The sequence below is a fragment of the Taudactylus pleione genome, unplaced genomic scaffold (assembly GCF_031769625.1).
Source record: "Taudactylus pleione unplaced genomic scaffold, aTauple2 ptg000539l, whole genome shotgun sequence".
Lineage (NCBI taxonomy): Eukaryota > Metazoa > Chordata > Amphibia > Anura > Myobatrachidae > Taudactylus > Taudactylus pleione.
In genome coordinates, this window is record NW_028284941.1 from 15,571 (window position 1) to 35,499 (window position 19,929).

At 41.4% G+C, this 19,929-nt stretch overlaps 1 protein-coding gene across 1 annotated transcript; it reads right to left on the reverse strand.

Moving 5' to 3' along the window:
* Positions 1 to 2,563: 2,563 nt before the first annotated feature.
* On the reverse strand, positions 2,564 to 13,137 carry MATN1 (matrilin 1). Its single transcript, XM_088451172.1, has 8 exons — positions 12,997 to 13,137; positions 10,323 to 10,669; positions 8,251 to 8,473; positions 8,015 to 8,140; positions 7,449 to 7,853; positions 6,887 to 7,039; positions 6,690 to 6,770; positions 2,564 to 3,485 (listed from the first exon to the last, which is right to left on the reverse strand). Exons 1-8 carry the CDS (start codon positions 13,085 to 13,087, stop codon positions 3,433 to 3,435), a joined length of 1,479 nt encoding a protein of 492 aa, XP_088307298.1. The 5' UTR covers positions 13,088 to 13,137; the 3' UTR covers positions 2,564 to 3,432.
* Positions 13,138 to 19,929: the final 6,792 nt, after the last annotated feature.

The window sequence follows — 19,929 nt, forward strand, 5'->3', positions numbered from 1 at the left end:
GAATATTCTTTATCCAGGCTTTTTTGTATCTTGAAACCCAGTCACTGTATATATTGCAGAATATCACGATTAGGAGTAGCTTAACACTATTTAGGAGCTTTCTATATATATGTGCCTGAATTTTATATGCAAATCGTATATATTTTCTGTATGCTGCAAATAAGTAGAATGGTTCAGGACTACCTGGATTTGAGCTGGACTCCATCTGAACTGGACAATTCTCCATCTAAACCTCTGGACTTAACTAAATTCTAGTTTGGACTGGACCTGAACTCCCACTCAACCTCAAGACTGTACCTGGGCACCCTCTAGACTGGACACTTCTGACAACTTACTCTCTGGTAATAGTAGACTTGCCTCTAGGAGTGGTTCTGGCCGCCCTTCTAGTAACCTAGTATATCTCCTTTCAATCTAGCTACTCTATCAGAAAGACAGGCACCTTTGCGAGTGACTGTTATGTTGTCTTATAGATATAGTGGACTTAGCTATAATGCTTCTCTGCTTCCATCTTCACTTCCATTTTCTCCACTTTGCAGACTCTGATGTTACTTACCGCTTCTCCACTTCTCATGCATATTGGGATGTGTGACCAGGCAAAGTCATGTTTTTGGGGCTTCCCATCCCTTCTGGTAGGTACAGGTCAGTCATCAATTGGTTCATCCCCACTGTGTCTCTCCAGCCTCATCCCCTGTCTCTCCAGCTTCATTCCCACCTGTCTCTCAGCCTTATCACCTCGTGTCAATCCAACTTCATCACCCCTGTCTCTACAGCCTCATCCCCTCTATATCTCTTCAGCCTCATCCTCCCTATTTCTCTACAGCCTTATCCCCCCTGTGTCTCTTAGCCTTATCTCCCCCCGTGTCCCTTAGCCTTAACCTCTCAGTGTATCTTTTAGCCTCACCCCCTCTGCGTCTCTCAACCTTATCCCCCATGTGTTTTTCAGTCTCATTCATCTCCCCATTATCCTGTGTCTCTCCACCACACACCCATGTGTCTCCCCAGCCCTATGTCTTCAACTCCATCCCTCCTGTTTCACTTAATCTCCAGCCTCCCAACCCCCACCTTAACCCTGTCTCTCCAGCCCATACATACCACCTGCTGCCTTCTGAGGCTGCTGCTCCGCCAATCTCAGGGCCCGGTACCAGTGCTCCTCTTCTACTCCCCTATCGCCAGGCCTGTGTGTGGCTTCCAGTTCTTTTCCTCTCCTCCCCTATCTCTATACTTACGTGATCCAGCATCCTTGAACAGGTTAGTGTTCACTATATGTATATATTTGTATTTTTTATTTGTATTTAATTAGATTTTATATAATAAATGTGACTTTCATATTTGTTAATAACAGTGACTACACTATTTCCTCCTGTCTATTTATTACCAGTTATTTATATAACGCACACATATTCCGCAGCACTTTACAGAGAGAATATTTGGCCATTCACATCAGTCCCTGCCCCAGTGGAGCTTACACTCTATGCTCCCTACACACATACATACTAGGGTTCATTTTTGTTGGGAGCCAATTAACCTACCAGTATATTTTTGGAGTGTGGGAGTAAACTGGAGTACCCAGAGGAAACCCACGCAAGCACATGGAGAATATACAAACTCCACATAGTTAGGGCCATAGTGGTCTATATGACCAATGTATTAGATAATTGTGTTTAAATAGGGTAATGCAAAGTTTGCATTTATTACTACCACTGTCAAGCCATATCTCTACACTTTCTCCATGCTATCATGATGCATAAGTATATACACTTTTCACTCTGGATGTACTCTTGACACATATGCTAGTGCTGATATAATGTGAGATGCATCCGACTGAACACATGCAGATCTTTTCCTGTTTATGTTTGGAACTCAAATGTGTCCAAGAGAATCCATAGTGATTTCCGAAAAAACAAAAGCTGGATGTATTTTGCTTTGTGTTCCAAAATGTTTAGTTGGACTTTTGTCAAAGAGCCATAAGTGAAATCCACAGTATCAACAGTATATGAAATTATGAATCATTAGCTGTATGTAACTTAAATTATTTTGGTAGCACCAGTGCTCTGACTCTTAATATGTGGGTTTATTATCTGGCAGAAAGTGTAAATTTAATTTGCATTTATTCACATAAGTGGGGCTGGCATATTTGATGTAAAAAGTTGATTTGCAATCATACACATGATAAGACAATATCAGACACCTAATGTATGTTCTTTCAATTTAGAGAAATGCTTTAGAATTTCTATTTTTAAAGAATGAGAGTATTAAACATCAAAAAACAGAACATCTGTTTTTATGTTAATTTTATTTTGGCAGTGAATTCAGTTTAACATCTTAAATTAACTTATTTTGACAAGCAGAAGGTACATTTCCTACATATAGGAAAATGGATGTTTTAAAAAACAATACAATCAAATATTTATATTATATATATATATATACATTTTATATATTAAAATTTTAAGGTGGGAAAGCAAAATATTCCATTCAAATAAAAATACCAAATATATGTATATATATATATATATATATATATATATATATATATATATACACACACATTTATGAATGTATGTATAGATTTATTTATAAATATAAAGTTGAAAGAACAATTCCATTGCATTATATGAATTAATGTGATGTCACAAATACTATATAATATTCCATGCTCCTGCTTGGAAACCTATTGAATATTCAAATGAAGTAAATGAGATGTGTACTAATGAATGTTATAATATAATGCATCATGGAGAATGTAGCTATGCATACTTTGTAAGCAAGGAGGCTACTTCAGTGAGTATTTTTTACTCTTTATCCTTCAAATTGTGCATCTGTCACTCTGCCCCCAGAGTGATGGCAAGAAGACCATTGGAAGCTAACAATTTTCCAACCAATATATGTAGCATAAGATAGTCTTGGAGTGTTTGCATGAGGGTAGTCCTTGTGCTATGTGTGACTCTAGAATAGATAATTTCCTGTAATTATATATATATATATACACATTGACTAATGTTTTGATTATTTTCTATATAAACGTATGCATTTAAAATTATATGACATACATGTATATAAATATTTATTCTATATAGATATATATCTAGATATATGAATCTCTATACATCTATATATGCAAACATATCTATCTTTATATATAGACGTGTATATACATGTGTGTCTAGGCACTTTTTACAATTAAATCAGTACAGGTGGTATCTGCACACTATCTTTCACAGGATGTAATATGCCCCTCACCACTAGGGACATCATTTTAGCAATGAAGATGGTAAAATTGTCGCCAGCAACCACAGTGTTTTATCATCCATGTGACATTTCAGGGATAGAGGCACTCTGTGTAGGCAAGAGTTGGGGAATGATCTTTGACCTTGAGAAGATGAAGAGTTGGAAGCCCCTTAATGGATTAGAGTCGGAATGTGCAGGAGTTCTTCACACAGTGATTTTATTCTCTAGAGCAGTGATTCTCTTAGACACAGCTTCAAGTGAAGAAGGAGTTAAAGAAACAGACTTAAAATAATTCACAGCGCAGCAGACACAATCATTCATACAATGTGTGATAGCTAATATAGCAAATGTTGCATTTGTCCAAGACCGGGCCTACCAGGACAAAGGGTCAACAGCTAGACTTCCTTTAAGCTAGGTACACACTAGATGATAAGTCGTCCGGTATGGCGGATCGGGCCAACATATTGGGCACATCGACTAGTGTATATGTACTATTGCGTGCTCACTCAGGTCGTTCATCGCATCTTCTGTTCGGCCAGCAGATATCTTGAATGACACCATGCTCCTGGATGTGGCCACTGAACGATACATCTTGCGGTCGCACAATATATCGTTTAGTATGTATGGCCGACTGACATATCATTCTGTCGGATGTGCCATCAGCCATGATCCAGGATCGTGTAGTGTGTACCCAGCTTGAGACTTTATCTTATGCCTATATTAACTCATGTAGACAATGTCACATTTCCCGCAATGTCATATGAGTTTTTTCTTTTTAATTGATCATAAGATCTTCTTGCTAAAAAAAGAATGTTACAGTATGTTATCTATTCATCCTATTCTATACATAACCATAAATACATTGGCTAAACCTAGAACGTTATTTGTAAGTCTTACCCAGATTTAAAACATTTTCTTAGCCTTAAAAGATCTTGAGGTCTATTTATTAGCCTAATTTCACCTGAAAATCTTGCAAAAATGTAATAGCCACGTGATTTAAGTAACTAGATTTACAACTCAAAAAACAAAAAGTTCAAGGGCCAAATGTAATAGGGTGAGAGTTTAGAAAATTTGAGAGTTTAGCAGTAAACTCTCACATTGGTCATTGGAAAACATCTGGATGAGAGTTTAAATCGTGAGAGTTTTTTGTTTCTAAAAACATGCTAGTTTGCATGTTTTTACATTGGCTGAGTTTAAAAAGTGTGAGAGTTTACTGCTAAACTCACATATTCTAAACTCTCACCCTATTACATTTGGCTCCAAGTACTAATATAAATCACAATAAATTTTACTTCCTACATTGGAAGAATGCAAATCGGAATGTATGTATGTATATTGGTGCATGTAGCTATCTATATCAACATACATTATAATAAAAAAAAGTTGTACAGTATGGTCTGAATAGAAGCACACTGTACAGGAAAGACAAAGAGAGATTTGGAGGTTTATTTACTAAGCGATGTGTTTATGCCCTAAATTTAAAAGGGCAATGATTTTTCTTGCAATTCACAGCTAGTAAAAGCATTGTATTTTTAAATTTCGGACACAAACATGATTGGAAGTGCTGAGTTTTAGAACCCGACGCTTAGTAAATAAACCCCTAAAAGATAGAGAATAGATGACATGGGGGTGGCTAGCCAGACGCAGGCATGTCGCTGACACAGGATGTCATATTCAGATGGAGAAATTGCACCTGCCATAGGGCTGATGAACGTGTTGATGGTGCACCGATGGTGTGTCTAAAGATGCACCGTGACGGATTAGCCCTGCTGCAAGTGGACGCCTCAGTATGATCAGAACCAGCCGTGGCTTTAGAATAAAGATGCAGCTGCAGCAAAAGACGTCACCGCGTCTGCATCCAGCCCCTATAAGAGAGAAAGAAAGTAAAGGCATACCTCCTGACTACACAGCAGCGGGACAGTCCCATTTTACTGGGTCTGTCCCGCTGTCCCACCTGCCGGCCACAGTATCCCGCGGGGGAGGGAGGATGCAGTTAGAGGGGGCACACACTGCTAGAGGAGACTAGATGCCGTGTGCTCGACATCTATTCACAATGTAGAAGGAGCCTGGGAGCAGCCCAGCATCTTGGAGAGAGCTTTCCACGCCCCCAAAGTGACGTGAACAGGGTGCTGAGGCTCCACCCTCATTTACCTGAGGATCCTCCCCTTTACGTGAGGTTTCACCTCCTTTTTGGGTGCGCAAGGGGAATGAAAGTGAGAAACAGACTGGGGACAGAAGAGAGGAAGAGAGACAGGGAGAATGGAGACAAATGGGGGAAGAGAGAGAATTGGGAAAGAGTTGGGAGAAGAGGAGAGAAAGATAGAGAGGGTGAAGGGAGAAAGAAAGAAAAAGAAGCTGCAGTATAGAGGGAAAGATATTAAATAAAACAGCAGGACAGGGAAGAGGGGTAGAATGATGGGGAACTCAGAGAAAAAATAAAACTCATGCAGATTACATTTTTTTATGCATTTTTTGTGCTCGTGACCCGGCAAAGGGTCCACAATACTAGTATCTATTATATAATGCTGCAATTGCCTGACTGAGAAGATTCAGTATAGAGCTGCAGGGAGGCCTCTCCCCCTCACTCCTTTCACAACTCTCTTTGGCTGTCTGAGAGACACAGCCATAGCCTCACTGCTCACTGAGCCAACACTGTCTGTGCCTGCAGAGAGACATGGGTGGAATGAGAGTGGAGATATACAGGTGGCACAAGAAACACAAGAGTGACATAAGGCTGGAGAGACACGGGGTTGCATGGAGCTAGAGAAACACATTTGGGGGCATGAGGTTGAAGAAACATTGGGAATTGTTGAGGCTGGAGACACACAGTGGAACATTGAGGAATGGTGAGACCATACTTGCCGACAATCAGGCTGCCAACTTCATGAGGAGGCAGCCAGGTCAGCACAGCAGGGGGCGTGGTAAGGGGGCATCACTTGGGGTATGATTGGGGGGAAAATGGGAGCATGACTTCACTATTGCATCATCTCGTCCCCACTCCTGCTACACCGGCATTTGCAACATTGGATGGGGCCCGGACCACCCACTTGTATTCTATACATTGGTGACCCTGAGGAGAAGTTGACGGAGGCCCCCCTTGTGGACAAGTGGCTGCTGGCGGGGAGTCTTGTACACTCTTCCAGGCGGTCAAGAATGCCGTCCCAATGCAATTAAGTAATGGGCTGCTTCCTCACACATTTATACTGTAAACTGCATATAAAGTAGAAAATTTGTACAACTAAGCCCAAGCCCCAATCCACACAGACATATTTCCAGATTCCCCCAAATACCCTCTTTATCTGCACTGCTCACTCCTATTTTCTACAGAACTACACCCTTTTTCACACACACTTTGAAAACTAGAAATCTGTTTGTTGTAGAGGATGTTCCTTTGCTATAGTGTGGAATTATAAGCATCCTGAAAACTTTATTTAGTTGTGGTTAAATTATAAAAAGGATATTTTTCCTTGTTAATGACTGGATGAGCTCTTCCACCTTAGTCTGGAACTTGACAATAGCCTCACATTCACAGGGGTTCTCTTCTGGTAATGTAAAAAGGTAAAATCGATTGGTTATTTCAGTCACTGTCTATGATTACAACCTACAAATATCTGCATATATCCTGCTTTCAACATGCATTTCATTTTCTGGCACTTACCCACACAGATTTTCATCTGAAGCTTCTTGCCAATTTCCTTCATGGCCTTGAAATCAGCTGTGTAGAAATAGTGCTCAGCTACAGGTTCAGAGGCAATCATCCTGAGCTCATCCTCCACAGCATTGCCCACACCAACAGCATACATCTTGTAACCTGTATATCATTTATAGAATCAAGAACGTTTACTGTAAGATTTGGTTTAAAATAATTTTTACATCTTTTTGCCACCTAAAGTAGTTGTGGAAGGCGGACAACCATTCAGAGTCCGCAATGTTGATTCTATTTGGTCCTCCTGCTCACCCCTCGCCATTACCATTATGATTACCCTTGTTGGGCATGTATATTAGCTAATTTAAAAGTAAACAGTCTAAAGACAAAGGATAGACAAAATGAAAAACCAAACAAACATTTCTACCATTATTCTAGCTGTACAGTTAACCATTTTTGGGGAAACAATTAATATAAAAGTACACTTTTAAAGCCTTATTTCTTAGCACTATTGGCAATGAATTTAAACATTCAGTTTATGCACACTTTTACTATTATCTTTGTTATGTCATACCCAGTTCCTTGGCTTTCAGAGCAGCATCATTTATGTAGTCCTGAGAACGACCATCAGTAAAGACAATGCCAACTTTAGATACACCTGGTCTTCCCCCACTGGATATGGCAAAAGTGTTGTCAATTAGATACTTGATGGCTTGACCAGTCATAGTGCCTTTCTCCATGTATGACATCTTCTTTACAGCCGACTTAATATCTTTCTTGCTGCTATACCTTCCCAAGGGGAATTCTTGCCTTACTGAGCTTGAATACTGGACAAGACCGACATGTGCCTTGTTATCGCCAACATCCACGGACTCCACTATCTGATTGATGAATTGCTTGACAAGGTCAAAATTCTCTGGACGTACGCTCTTGGAACCATCGATTAGAAACACCAGGTCAATAGCTGAGGCACCACAGGCTAAATAGGAAAGAGAAAACAAAATATGACCATGAGCCAGACAGAGCCACACAGCTGTCGATTTAGCATAGGCATGATATAGTTTAGATGACTGTCAAAGAAGATGTCATGTTTTATATTCTTTTCTGTATCTGTTAGTCGTGTTTTTTTCTGTTCCCCACCATTGCAGGTCTTTCCATCTTCATTCAATGTATATCCCTCCCTGCAGGCACAGGTGTAGGACCCTGGGGTGCTGACACAGATCTGTTGACAGTCGTGATCTCCAGTAGAGCAGAGGTCAGTCAGTTCTGGGCAAAAACATTTAAGCTTAAATATATGCACAAATGTAATTTCAAAACTGCAAACATTATGTACAGCATATGTATGAATTAACAATTTTAAAAAACATATAACCTACCACAGAGAGCTTCTTGGAATTTTTTGCTGAGCTTCTCAATCACACTGTAGCTCTCCACATAGTCCACATGTTCATCTAGGGGCTCACTGGCAATCTGACGCAGCGTGGTCATATCGACACGTCCGACTCCAATGGCAAATAGTTCCAAATCACTTGCTCGTGCCCTAGCAGAAATATCCTTTACACCATCCTGAGGGCGGCCATCAGTTACCACAATGGCCACCTAAAAATGATTGCGAAAGTAAAGTTTATATATTTTAAATGACTAAGTGAATATTTCCAAAACTCATTTCACTTATTTGAAATGATCAGCTTACAATACAAATATTGTGAAGAAACAATTACAAAAAAATATTGTATTGTAGACTAGTGAAGCTAAGAGGTTGATTCAACTAGACTTGCCCCCTGAGTCTGTGCGAGTAAGTGTGGCTATATGTCGCACTTACGATACTGTAGCTCCAGACTCGCTGATTTGTGCTTGCAGTCCCATAGGGCTGTGTACAAAAAAGTTAGGGGTTTTGGGGGCAAGTTGCACTTGCAACGGCAACTTGTCTTCCTTGTGGCTAATTGAATTGACCCCATGGTATTAGTACCACCGTTCCCAAGTGGTGGGTGGAAGACAGGCACATGTAAAAACATCAAGGAATATGCTGATGTTAGAGGGGATGTGGCCTACAGTATGTGTTTAATCATATATCAGATGTGTGTGTAATGAGCTATCACTTTAGCTTTTACTGCAAATAGTTAGCAATGTATCCCAATGGTACAATGACAGCTCCCCACAAATATCTGCATAGACTATAGGACAATAATTAAACACGTGCCTGTTTGCACTATGGAAAAGATCTGCAGCTTCTTACCAAGGAAGGTAATGTGTCAATCAATCACCTTTTAGCTGATTTAAATACCAGTCTGAATCGCACGCTCTGCTATCTGTCACATATACACCATAATTGTATGGCACCATCTCGTTTGCATAACTGGTTGTGAACAAATACTGTTGATGTTTTGCGTGTGTGCTGTAATTAAATGCTGTATACTGTAGGTCTGCATAGCACAGTGCTGTATGTTTTACCGACTGGTCCTAGGAATATTGTGTCCTTGATCATTTTTTTTTGACCAACTACAAAGAACACGCATCACTATTCTAATCTCATTGGATGTTTCCAATAAGTTTTATTGAGGATTCATACAGTATTTAAAATATTTTTGCTACTTAAAACCTTTGTCTGACATTTACTATATTTACCCATACTTATATTACTAATAACTGACCTTGTGACAACACTTATTTTACACATCCTGTTTTAGTGACAGGTGTTGCTCGATAAAGGTTGTACACTACACCTTAAGCGGGGCCCACTTCTCATCCCTTTGCTGGTCTAACTAATAACACCTCTGACAGGTCTCTACGTTCCTCAACTGAATGAGAGGTGAGCAGATATCACACTTAATAAAATACAAAGACACTCACAAAACATAATGCTACCTGTTTCTGGAATGTATAAATGTCATATAAAGATACTGTACATGAAAATAATTGTATATTTTTTTATAACATGGTCATGTAAAACTAGTGTCAGTTACATGTTTAATGTTCAACTCATTTGGTCTGATTTAAGTTGGGAGCAAATCTAGGTAAAGGGTGCAAATCTGCACCTTATCAAACCATGCTGTGATGTCAGGGCAGCAACTACGATGTTTTTTTATCATGCAGGGAAAATAGTACCTACTTTTTTTTGTAGCACACAAATACTGGGCAGCATTTTTCTACAGTGTGTGACCACTAATGTAAGTGCAAAATATTAATTAATCTATAGTAAACAATCAGAAATTAGCTTTGATTCGCTATCACTAAAGACAGCACACTACATTTGTCTGTAGCCACATTGGCATGCACTCTCTAATTCAAGTGATATATGCCCATCCGAGGGTAGCACTAACATTTGTTTTTAAGGCCAGCCCTTTTGTGCACTTTATTCATATTTATCTATTTGTAGTCCCTGGTACAGCTGAGAGATTTGATATGACTGGTGAAAAGTTGTAGAAGCATGGCGATTAACACTGCTCACCTTCTTGACTCCAGGAGATTTTAGCCGCGCCCCTTCAGCCTCACTGAAGGCTTGGTTGATGGCATATTGAATGGCAAGGCCTGTCATTGTTCCAGTAGACAGAGGTTGAACTTTTTTGACTGCCTGAAGGAGAGCAGCCTTCGTCTTGTGCGTTTTGAGGGAGAACTCATTTTTGACAGAACTGGCATAATTGATGAGACCGACTCTTGTGGCATTTACACCAACATCCAGAGACTCAATGACTTGAGACAAAAAGTGCTTGACCTGTTCAAATTCAGAAGGTCGTACACTACGTGAGCTGTCTATGATGAACACCAGGTCAGTGGGATGCGTCTTGCAATTTGGGCCTTTGTTGGGAGAGAAAGGGAGATGGATTATAAGACTGTGTAAGACTCTCCATTGTATTTTGGATTCAGTAAAGAGAGTAAATTTCACACTGGTCTGCAGTAAGGACATGTATGTTACTAATAAATAGTGTTACTAAACATACAGTACATGCCATTATCGGCACTAAGCCATATATAGTAGTAGTCAATAGTCTGCAATAACCAAGCTACACCATTACACCAAGGAGTTACTATGTCATTTGTTATAAAGCAGCATAACCGTTATTGCAATGTCTAGAATGGTGCATGTGGACAGATGCTACTGTCAGTAATATAGTCTGTTTTATGTTGAGATATTGTGAAAGCCAACTCTGTGTGGAGTTTCACCAATGAATAAAAAACTGTTTATTTCTAACAATACCACTACTACAATATATACACTAGGGTTTTAATAGTCAATCATAAAAAGAGTGGTTGTAGTCATTATGATATGTAATAGTGACTATGGCCCTCATTCAGAGCCGCTCGTTAGCGGCAGTACGCTCGTTCCGAGCGATGTTTGCACATCTGCGCATGCGTACGGTTTTTAGTACGCATGCGCGAACCAGTCAGTGCGGCCGAAAATCGTTTGTACGCTATATAGCGAGTGCCTGCTATTTTGAGTGACAGAATGAGGCGTATGTGGGTGGTAACAGGGGAAGGTGCTTGAAAATGGGGAGTGGAGATCCGAACGCAGGCGTGCTTAAAGGTCAAAACGGGCGTTTTATGGGTGTGTATATTTAAAACAGCAGCGTCATTGACCACGTCACTGGGTTATTTTAGAGCCCGAACTGCTCGCAAATTTGTGGTAGCAAACACCAACCACAAGAATAGCGAGCAGTTCATACGCTGGTCGATGTACTCGATTAATCTAATAAATAGCGGACATGACGTAGGATGCGAGCGGCCAGGGGGCGTTTTTAACAAATAAACGAGCGTATGTTTTGCTCGCTCGTTCAGACTTAGAGGTGTGAACAGACCGCAATGTGCGTACGGATCATTTGAATAGCCACCCCTTGTTTTTAAACGAACGACCGCAAATAGCAAACGGCTCTGAATGAGGGCCTATATTCGTAAAATAAATCTAAAATCAGTATTTAATTATTGGTAAGGGATTTTTTCTTTAGTATATTGCATCATTGACTTCTACTATAAGCTTAACATAATAGGCACATCGTGGAAAATTTAGTTTTCGTACAACAGCCTTGGCAACGTGATCTCTGTATTCAGTACCTAGTATGACAAATCTGACAGATATTGTTACTAGCTACATCTCTTCGATTTCCAAACAAAAATATATTTTTTTAAAAGGAGCCAATTTTTCAAGGTTATTAACAGCAGAAATGGTGAAAGCTTTCCATTGGTTTCAAATGCGGGGTCCATCTACCAGACACTGCTATAGCTGTATTGCAGGAATCGTTATATTTATTTTAAATTTGTTGTGTGATAAAAGTAATAGTTAAGTTATACCGGTTGTGCTGGCAATAAAATACTTTGACAACATTAAATGCATTTTCTATGCTTCAACAACTGTCCAGAAAAGTATATTTACAGACTGTCCATGTTCCTGAATGCTTCCAAATTGAAACATCATTGTGCAAAGACTTATGTTAAAGATAATGTCACAAATACGTATCATAAGTATAATCTTAGATTAACAAGGCTTGGGTCTGGAGCTATATGGATTTATAATGACACAGTTTTAATAGCTTGTTTCAGGAAATATACAGGACACAACCAAACAGGGTTAAGTATCAAGACCCCAAAACCAGCCCTCCAGTCAATCTTAAATTCCCTCATAATAATCAATTGTCATTATCAAAGGATTTGCAGGTAAAATCAATGTAATCAGTGTATGATATAATCCGTAAAATGTATCCATATGTGTTGTTTCTCCTTCTAACCAATATTTTATGTTCAGGTCATTTCAGTAAATATGTGACCTTGTTTTTTTGTTGTGTCTTTGACAGAAACAGAAAATATATGCTTTTCCCAGAAAATGTAGCACTCCGTATTTATCTAGGCTATACACAAATTTGTCAAATATCTGTTTCACTTTTTGTCATCTTATACATTTTGAATTTCTACATTTAATATGTGTGATTTTAAGCAACAGTTCAGTACTGTAAAATGTCAACTCCTCACTGAAATCTGCAATATGTCATAGATTTGTACATTTTGTGGCTATACTAATTACGGTGATTACTCTAGAAAGTGTAATGAATTTCAGATGGCCACAGTATGTATAGATGTAGTGTCTGTAAATTAGGGGAGTTTATGGAGCAAATTCAAAAGAAGTAGGCACTCACCCCTTTGCTGCTGCGGAGGTGCCCCCACTGCAACATAACTATAGCAACTGAGGAACAGGAGAGTGGAGAGTAGACACAGAGAGGTCTTCATGATGTCCGGACAGGAGTCAGAAAGTAGAGTGTGAATGATGGAATGGGTAATTTGTGCTCAAGGTATCTTACCTACACCCCTCCAGGCGTACCTCCCAGTTCAGTGACAGAGAGAGGGGTGGGGCGGGTGGAGATTGGCTTGAGGGAGGTATATTAGGGGGAGGATGATTAGTGGAAGGATATTTATCCTTTTTAAATATTGTTTTTAAAAATACTACACTTAACTCTTTTGCTGTTGGAATTTTAGTGAAGACTGGTGGAGACAACCTGCAAATGACTTTACAATATACACATACTCAAAGTGGTGGCTGTTCTTCTGTCCAGTGCTGAACCTTATGTTGAAGAGCTGGGCTGGTTAGTGCACCCAGGGGACCAGCTGTGGATGCTGGCCACCACTAGTTTAAGAGGGGTAAAAAGACATGGAATGTCTGAAAGTTGTAATGTGGTTCTGCTAGTAACGGGTTAATCAGGTGCAAGCTACCTAAATGAGATCCTTTCAGTGTGACTTATAAAAGAAGTCCTGTAACTGCAGGGAGGACATAACGTTCTCTGTTCAGCATTAGAGCTAATTCCAGGTTCTGCACACAAAATATCTCCATAGCACTCTGCGCCACAATTCATTTCTACAGTGTTACCGGGCAATAAAGCACTGCCAGCAAGTCCTACTGCAAATGAATATATAGCATCTGCTATAAGGTGGAACATAACGAGTTAAACATTAGTTCGGAAACACATTATTTTACTGAATAGATGCAGTGTAGCACTTTACCTTTAGTTGATAATCCAAACAAAACATCAACTGTTCATATGTATATACTTTGCTTACAAGACTTCCTTTCAACTCCACTAGCAGCTAAGTCAAATCAGTACCTTAAATCAATCTGTACACATTTACCTTTTTTTCCTTTTTACTTCATATAACTACTGCCTATATATAACTGCTGCCCTTTTCATAACAGCTATTTTTCACAGTGTAATCCTTGTAAGTAAGCTGTACTTTCAAAATAAAGGTTTAATGTACTGTGGCATGCCGCAATACAGCAAAAGGATATACTTAGTGTGATGAATGATATATTAGCATCACACTTTTTAGTTTAGGGTATAGTGAAATCTTGGAGGAATGGGGAAATAAACAAACAAATACCGGGCAGAACAAATCTAGCCGTCTGCTACAGTATATATGGCAGGATGTCTACTAAATTCAATCTGTTCCATAATAGTCCCACATCACTTACTAATGTCACAATATTGATTCATATTTTACAGTAAAACCTTACATGACACCATATAAACTCATAACCAATACAGATGGGCCCAGCTAGTTTGTTGCTCATAGCGCGCCATTCAGGCCTCTGTGTCACGCCATGGAACGTTACGTGATGGCTGGACTTTGCGTACCGTGGTATTCTTCAATGAAAGATACGCTACGGTATGTAATACAGCCCATAACCGCTGGGTGGCGAGTGGTCCACTGTTGTAATTTGTACTGAATGGATATAACATTCACGCACTGTATTTGCATGTTCGCATAAGCTCTTAGAACGGGACACAAATCAGTACATATATATATATGTCTATATATATATATATATATTTATTTATATATATATATATATATATATACTAGTGATATCTCACACAGCCCTAACCCCCAATCATTTAAAATATTGACTCCTATGCATATAGGCGTCCATGTACTAAGGGGAGATAAGGGGGCTAAACAAAAAAAAAAACAGAAAATCACTGTAATCGCTTTTCGAAATGTACTAAAGGGTTTTCTCTGACTTTTGCCAGCTAACGCTAAGAGCAGGCTAGAATATTGCGCTGCCATAGGCACCTATGGCAGTGCTAAGTGATCCAGGTGTTACTAAGGGGAGAAGTCACTTACAGTCAGCTGTCTTATCCATTGCCGGCTTCGTCACCTCTGGCTGCCGAATCTCCCTTTCCTCACTGTTGAAGCAGGAAGTGACCTCTTTGTTACTTTGGCCACTTGTCAATAAAGTGCTGAATGGGAGAGAGAGTCCACAGTCTCTGTTGTCTGCTGACACTGCTGAGGGGGTGACTTACCGTTCACTCTCCTCGGCGGGGCTAGTTTTAGTACACACGGGAAGATGTATTAACCACCGAAGCGGTGCTTCTCTTCCATTTATGATTGGGGGGCTGGGTGGTAAATGACAGGGAAGCTATGCGCCCCTGTGATTATTGGTGCTGCTATCTACAAGATAGCAGCACCGATAGCCTGGGCAATGTATGAACGGTCAATTCGCCTGAACGTTCCGCCGGCTGCAGCTATCGATATCGACAGCTGCAGCTTGGTGGTGCCCTATCCCTACAGCAGGGAAAGCGCTGTCCCTGCTGCAGCGGCTGCCGGCTCCAGGGCAGCACACGTGATCTCGCGATACTTGCGTGATCCCGCGCATGCTTAGTGGAGCCAGCCATGAGTGAGACACAACGCATCAGCACTAAGCTAATGTGCTGTGGGCTTTAGTAGGGATCGCCGGAGGGGAGAGTTATCATTCCCCCGCTCCGGCCGATGAGATGTTAATACTTCTCATCGGTAGTGCTTCTTGCTTCGCCTCGGTAAAGAGGCAAAGCAGGAAGCGTTATAGCAGCACGGTACGTGCCGTCATAATACATCTCCCCCCACAATGCGTTAGCTGACTCCTACTTCGCAATGATAGCAGGCAAAGCAGGAGTGGCTTTTTCTCCATGGTAAGTGGAGTCCAAGTACATGGAGCCCACAGTCCCTTATTTGTCTCATATTGCCTCATATACTTCCATAGAGTCCCTTATTTGTCTCATATTGCCTCATATAGTCGTCCCTCCATACAGTCCCTTATTTGTCCCAAATTGCCTCATATACTACTTATTTGCCACCTCAGCCTCACAACCTATATACTCAACCTGACTATAATGCTACTTCTGTAATGACTGAGTTCTCACTCCAAAGTACCCACTGCTGCATGGGTGTATCTATAATGGGTGCAAGGTGTGTGGTGCATACAGGCCCCTGGATCCAGGAGGTCCCACACTGCACACCCTGCACCCATAAATGATACTTACAAGTAGGGGTGTGCACCGGCCACTTTTCGTGTTTTGGTTTTGGATCTGGATCTTTCTTCGTGTTTTGGATCTGATTTGGTTTTGCCAAAACCACCCTTCCGGGTGTTGTGTTTTGGATCGGTATTTTTTTGGAAAGAAGCATAAAAACAGCTAAAATCACAGATTTTGTTTTTCTTTTTTGCTCCTACGCGACTATTAACCTCAATAACATTAATTTCCACTAATTTCCAGGCTACTCTGAACACCTCACACCTCACAATATTATTTTTAGGCCAAAAGGTTGCAACGAGGTAGCTGGATGACTATGCTAAGCGAAACAAGTGGGCGGCACAAACACGTGGCCCATCTAGGAGTGGCACTGCAGTGGTAGACAGTATAGCAGTTTGAAAAACTAGGTCCCAAAGAGTACATAATGCAAAGAAAAAAAAGATGGAATTGTCCATGGGCCTTCCGACCCACCCTTATGTTGTATAAACAGGACATGCACACTTTAACAACCCAATCATTTCAGCGCCAGGGTCTGCCACACGACTGTGGCTGAAATTATTGGTTTGTTCGGGCCCCACAAAACAAGCTGACAATTAATCTGTCCCTGCACAAACTGACTTTACAGAGGCAAGATGTCGTCCTCATCCTCCTCATCCACCGATTCCTCACCCTCTTCAGTGTTGTGTACATCCTCATCCTCACAGAGTATTATTTCATCCCCACAGGTCTCTCTGTACTTTCTGGAGGCTGTTCTTCCCGGAAGAATTGATAATTCATTTTGATGAACATCATCTTCTCCACATTTTGTGGAAGCAACCTCCTACACCTGCTTCCCGGCTGCACTAAAAACTCTTTCGGAGTACACACTGGAGAGGGGGCAACTTGGTTAAAATAGAGCCAGTTTGTACAGGGGCCTCCAAATTGCCTCTTTTTCCTGCCAGTACAGGTACGGACTGTCTGACATGCCTACTTGGATGCTGTCACCGATGTAATCCTCCACCATTCTGTCAATGGTGACAGTATCATATGCAGTGACAGTAGACGTGTCAGAAATTGTTGGCAGGTCCTTCAGTCTGGACCAGATGTCCAAACTTAGTCCTGTCTGCCCTGCATCACCCCCAGCAGGTTGCTTAGGATATCTAAGTTCTTGCCTGGAGGCCTCAGTTGAGGGAGAAAACAAAGAAGGAGCTGTTGACGTGTCACATTCCGCTTCAGCTGACAGGGTTTTCACCAGCAGGTCTTTGCACCTCTGCAGGCTTGTGTCTGCCGGAAAGAAAGACACCATGTAGGCTTTAAACCTAGGATTGAGCACAGTGGCCAAAATGTAGTGGTCTGATTTCAACAGATTGTTCAACAAGTTGTTTGCTGGCGCTCCAGTCTTCAGCACGCAGTCGCTGAATGGCGAAAGTGGACAGAAATTTTTCGGACCACCCAAAGCATCTCCTGCACACCCGTTGTTTTCAAGAAAATTCTGCACCACCAAATTTATTTTGTGAGCAAAACATTGGACGTGCTGGAATTTGCTCAGATGTAATGCCCGCACAATATTGGTGGCGTTGTCAGATTTCACAAATCTCCAGAAGAGTCTAAGTGGGGTAAGCCATTGAGCGATGATTTCCCTCAGTTTCTCTAATAGGTTGACGGCGGTGAGCCTCTTACTGAAACTGGTGATGCACAGCGTAGCCTGCCTTGGAACGAGCTGGTGTTTCTGAGATGCTGCTACTGGTGACGCTGCTGTTGTTGTTGCATAAGGCGATACATCTACCCAGTGGGCTGTCACAGTCATATAGTCCTTAGTCTGCCCTGTTCCACTTGTCCACATGTCCGTGGTTAAGTGGACATTGGGTACAACCGCATTTTTTAGGACACTGAGGACACTTTTTCTGACGTCTCTGTACATTATCGGTATCGCCTGCCTACTGAAGTGGAATCTAGATGGGATTTGGTACCAGGGACACACTACCTCCATCAATTGTCTAAATCACGCTGCACTAATGGCGCATACCGGACGCACGTCTAACACCAACATAGCTGTCAAGGCCTCAGTTATCTGTTTTGCTTCAGGATTGCTGTCATACATCATCCTCCTCGCTAAAGACTGTTGGAGGGTCAAATGCTTAGTAAAAGAAGTAGTGGTGTTCCTACTTCCTCTCTGGGATGATGAACGACTCCCAGCAGCAACAGCAGCAGCGGCAGCAGTAGGCATAGCAATACAGGATCCTCCCGACGAATCCCGGATAGGAGAATGCTAGTGACATGGCCTGCAGGTTTACTTCCGATCCTGACTGAGGAGGAAATTGACGAGGAGGGAGTTTACGGTGTGGTTTGCAGGCGCTTGGATACAACAGGACAAAGAGGTGTCCCTGGACTGCTTACGGTCTTAGCCACAGTTTCTGAACTTGACAGTAACTTATTATGAACGCGCTCCAAGTGAGGTATAAGGGAGGATGTTCCTAGGTGGTTAATGTCCCTACCCCTACTTATTCCACCTTTACATATGGTACATATGGCAAGACAGTTGTTGTCCGGATTTGGATGGAAATATTTCCAGACCATAGAGGTGGAATGTTTGGTCTTCTGCCCAGGCATGACCGTGATGGGCTTTTTCATCCCACAGACAACAACTGTCTCCCCCGGTGCCTGATTTAAACAAACCACCTCACCATCAGAATCCTCGTCAACTTCCTCGTCCGCGCCAGTTACACCAATATCCTCATCATGTTGTACTTCAACAGTGACATCTTCAATTTGAATTTCAGCAAGTGGACTGTGGGTGCTCCTTCCAGCACTTGCAGAGGGTGTGCAAATGGTGGAAGGAGCCACCTCTTCCCGTCCACTGTTGGGAAGGTCAGGCATCACAACCGTCGCCACACTTGGACTCTCCATGGGGATTTGTGATATCTTCTTAGAATTAGAAAGCACAGTTCTTTGCTGTGCTTTTGCCAGCTTAACTTGTTTGATTTTTGTAGCGGGAGGAAGGCTTCCATCGTCATGTGAAGCTGAACAACTAGTCATGAACATAGGGGAGGACCTTAGCCGTTTGTTGCCACTCCATGTTGTAAATGTCATATTGGCAAGTTTACGTTTCTCCTCAGCTGATTTAAATTTATCGGCCTTGGCAGACAACGTTGATGGCATTTCATCGTCTATGTCATGACTTGTGGCAGCAGCTTCAGCACTAGGAGGAAGTGGTTCTTGACCTTTCCCTATTTTATTTTTATCGGACAAATTTTTGTCCTCCATTTATGTGATAGTGATGCACATGCGGCTAAGGTGCACACAAACACAGAAAAAGATTTTTACATTTTTTTTTGGAGCACACTTAGGGAGTTACACCACCCTTCAACAGACGAGCCAGCCGGCCTTTTACTTATAACACAGGCGCACGCTTCGCGCTACTGTGTTGATGCACGTGCGGCTGCAGCACACACAAGTCACAAACACAGAAAAAAAAAAATATTTTTTTTTGGCGCACACTTTGGGGGTTATACCACCCTTCAACAGACTAGCCAGCCGGGCCTTTACTTATGACACAGGCGCACGCTTGGCGCTACTTTGTTGATGCACGTGCAGCTACAGCGCACACAAGTCACAAACACAGAAAAATATTTTTTTAATTTTTTTTTGTAGCGCACTTTGGGGGTTACACCACCCTTCAATAGACGAGCCAACCGGCCTTTTACTTATAACACAGGCGCACGCTTGGCGCTACTGTGTTGATGCACATTCGGCTACAGCACACACAAGTCACAAACACAGAAAAATATATATATTTTTTTTTTGGCGCGCACT

Bases quoted from the DNA above. Each gene is read 5' to 3' on its own strand.
- MATN1 (XM_088451172.1), bottom strand. From the start codon at position 13,087: ATGAAGACCTCTCTGTGTCTACTCTCCACTCTCCTGTTCCTCAGTTGC. The intron at 10,670-12,996 runs GTGAGTGCCTAC...CTCCCAACAAAG, and splicing joins ACCTCCGCAGCAGCAAAGGG to GCCCAAATTGCAAGACGCAT. The intron at 7,040-7,448 runs GTATGACATAAC...AATGATATACAG, and splicing joins TCTGAAAGCCAAGGAACTGG to GTTACAAGATGTATGCTGTT.